The following is a 1,489-nucleotide window of genomic DNA, read 5'->3' on the forward strand; positions in this document are numbered from 1 at the left end:
TCACTAGAATCGTGCACGCACGCACGCGCTGTGTGAATAGTGTAATTGATGAGATATATCACTAGAATCGTGCATTGCGTGAATAGTACTGAATATAAGTCAGAATATAGATCGTTCTGCATTTCTGATGTTCCTACGGGAAACGTTGCCGCGAATTGCCGCGTTTTTTACGAATTTCTCCTCTGTTAGTTATTCAACGTTATTTAGCGACTTTCTCTCCCGTAGTAGGACTTTTAATTTCATCGCAGGCGTTTTTTGTTCGCGTTTCTCGTTCGCTCGTCTGCCACGCGAGTAGCATAGTCCGCGGTTGCCCGACGTTAGTCAGACCGCGTTCCCCCCCCCCCCCCCACGTTCATCTCATGTGCGAGTGGCGTGGTGTGGTTGTCCGACGTTATTTAGTAACTTTCCCCCCCTCAGTGGGACTTTCTTCGTCGCATGTGTATTTTCCGCGTTTCCGCTGCTCTCGTCCCGCACGTGCGAGAGGCGTAGACGGGTGTGGCGCGGTTGTCCGACGTTATTTTGGTTACCGTTATATAGTTGACCATTATTTATCATTGAGCGTTATTTAGACATCTACCCGCGGTGGGACCTTCGTCCTCGTTGCAGGCGCTCGCTGGATTTCAGCTGGAGGGCCGGCAGAAGAAGCCGATGTTTGAGTTTGATTCGGAGCAGGTGCGCTACGAACATCGCTTCGGACCGTTCGGCAGCGTGAACACACCGCCCCCGGTGCCGTTCGAACAGGTGAGTACGTGCGAGTCGTCGTAGGTTCCGTTGTTCTGTTGTTCCGGGTGGTCGTCGTCATAGTAGGTTCTGTTGTTCTGCTGTTCCGGGTGGCCGCCGTCGTAGTAGGTTCTGTTGTTCTGTTGTTCCGGGTGGCCGCCGTCGTAGTAGGTTCTGTTGTTCTGTTGTTCCAGGTGGCCGTCGTCATAGTAGGTTTCGTTGTTCCATTGTTCCGGGTGGCCGCCATTGTAGTACGTTCCGTTGTTCCGGGTGGCCGCCGGGGTCGTAGGTTCCGTTGTTCCTGGTCACCGCCGCAGTAAGATGATCCCGTAGAACTTCTACCCGTGTCGAACGAGAGATCGGTGATGGATGGATTTTCTGTAGATGTTATACTCGCCGTATTACCGATACGTGTTTTCTCACGATGAGGTGAAGGCCTGTCGTTCGTTGGGCCATAATAAAAATATTGTTTGTTTGCCCTCACCGACCGACCCGCCAAAAAGTGGTCCCGCCAAAAAGGGGCCGACTCAAACATTTTTATTGATCTTTCCCATTCTTTTTTTTTTAGAAATTGTATCACTGTACATTATATAAATCTGTAGGCAATACATTATATGTACCAAGCAAAACAAACATTCAACATAAAAGGTATCTCCACACAAGCACACCCGAGCATGTAGACACCATGCTGAATTTGTAAAAAGAGCATCAAATGAGTATTTGTAAGGTGTAAAATTTGTAAAAAGAGCATCAAATGAGTATTTGTAAG

The 1,489-nt window shown here is 48.9% G+C and overlaps 1 protein-coding gene across 1 annotated transcript in view; it reads left to right on the plus strand.

The window, feature by feature from the left end:
* The window catches only part of LOC106814619 (N-alpha-acetyltransferase 35, NatC auxiliary subunit-like), a 28,764-nt gene that overhangs the window by 23,771 nt on the left and 3,504 nt on the right, over positions 1–1,489 (plus strand). Inside the window, exon 16 of the mRNA XM_014818956.1 lies at positions 607–741. Coding sequence (XP_014674442.1) covers positions 607–741 — 135 coding nt within the window. The remainder of the gene's footprint in view (positions 1–606; positions 742–1,489) is intronic.

The sequence above is a fragment of the Priapulus caudatus genome, unplaced genomic scaffold (genome assembly GCF_000485595.1).
Source record: "Priapulus caudatus unplaced genomic scaffold, Priapulus_caudatus-5.0.1 Scaffold952, whole genome shotgun sequence".
Lineage (NCBI taxonomy): Eukaryota > Metazoa > Priapulida > Priapulimorpha > Priapulimorphida > Priapulidae > Priapulus > Priapulus caudatus.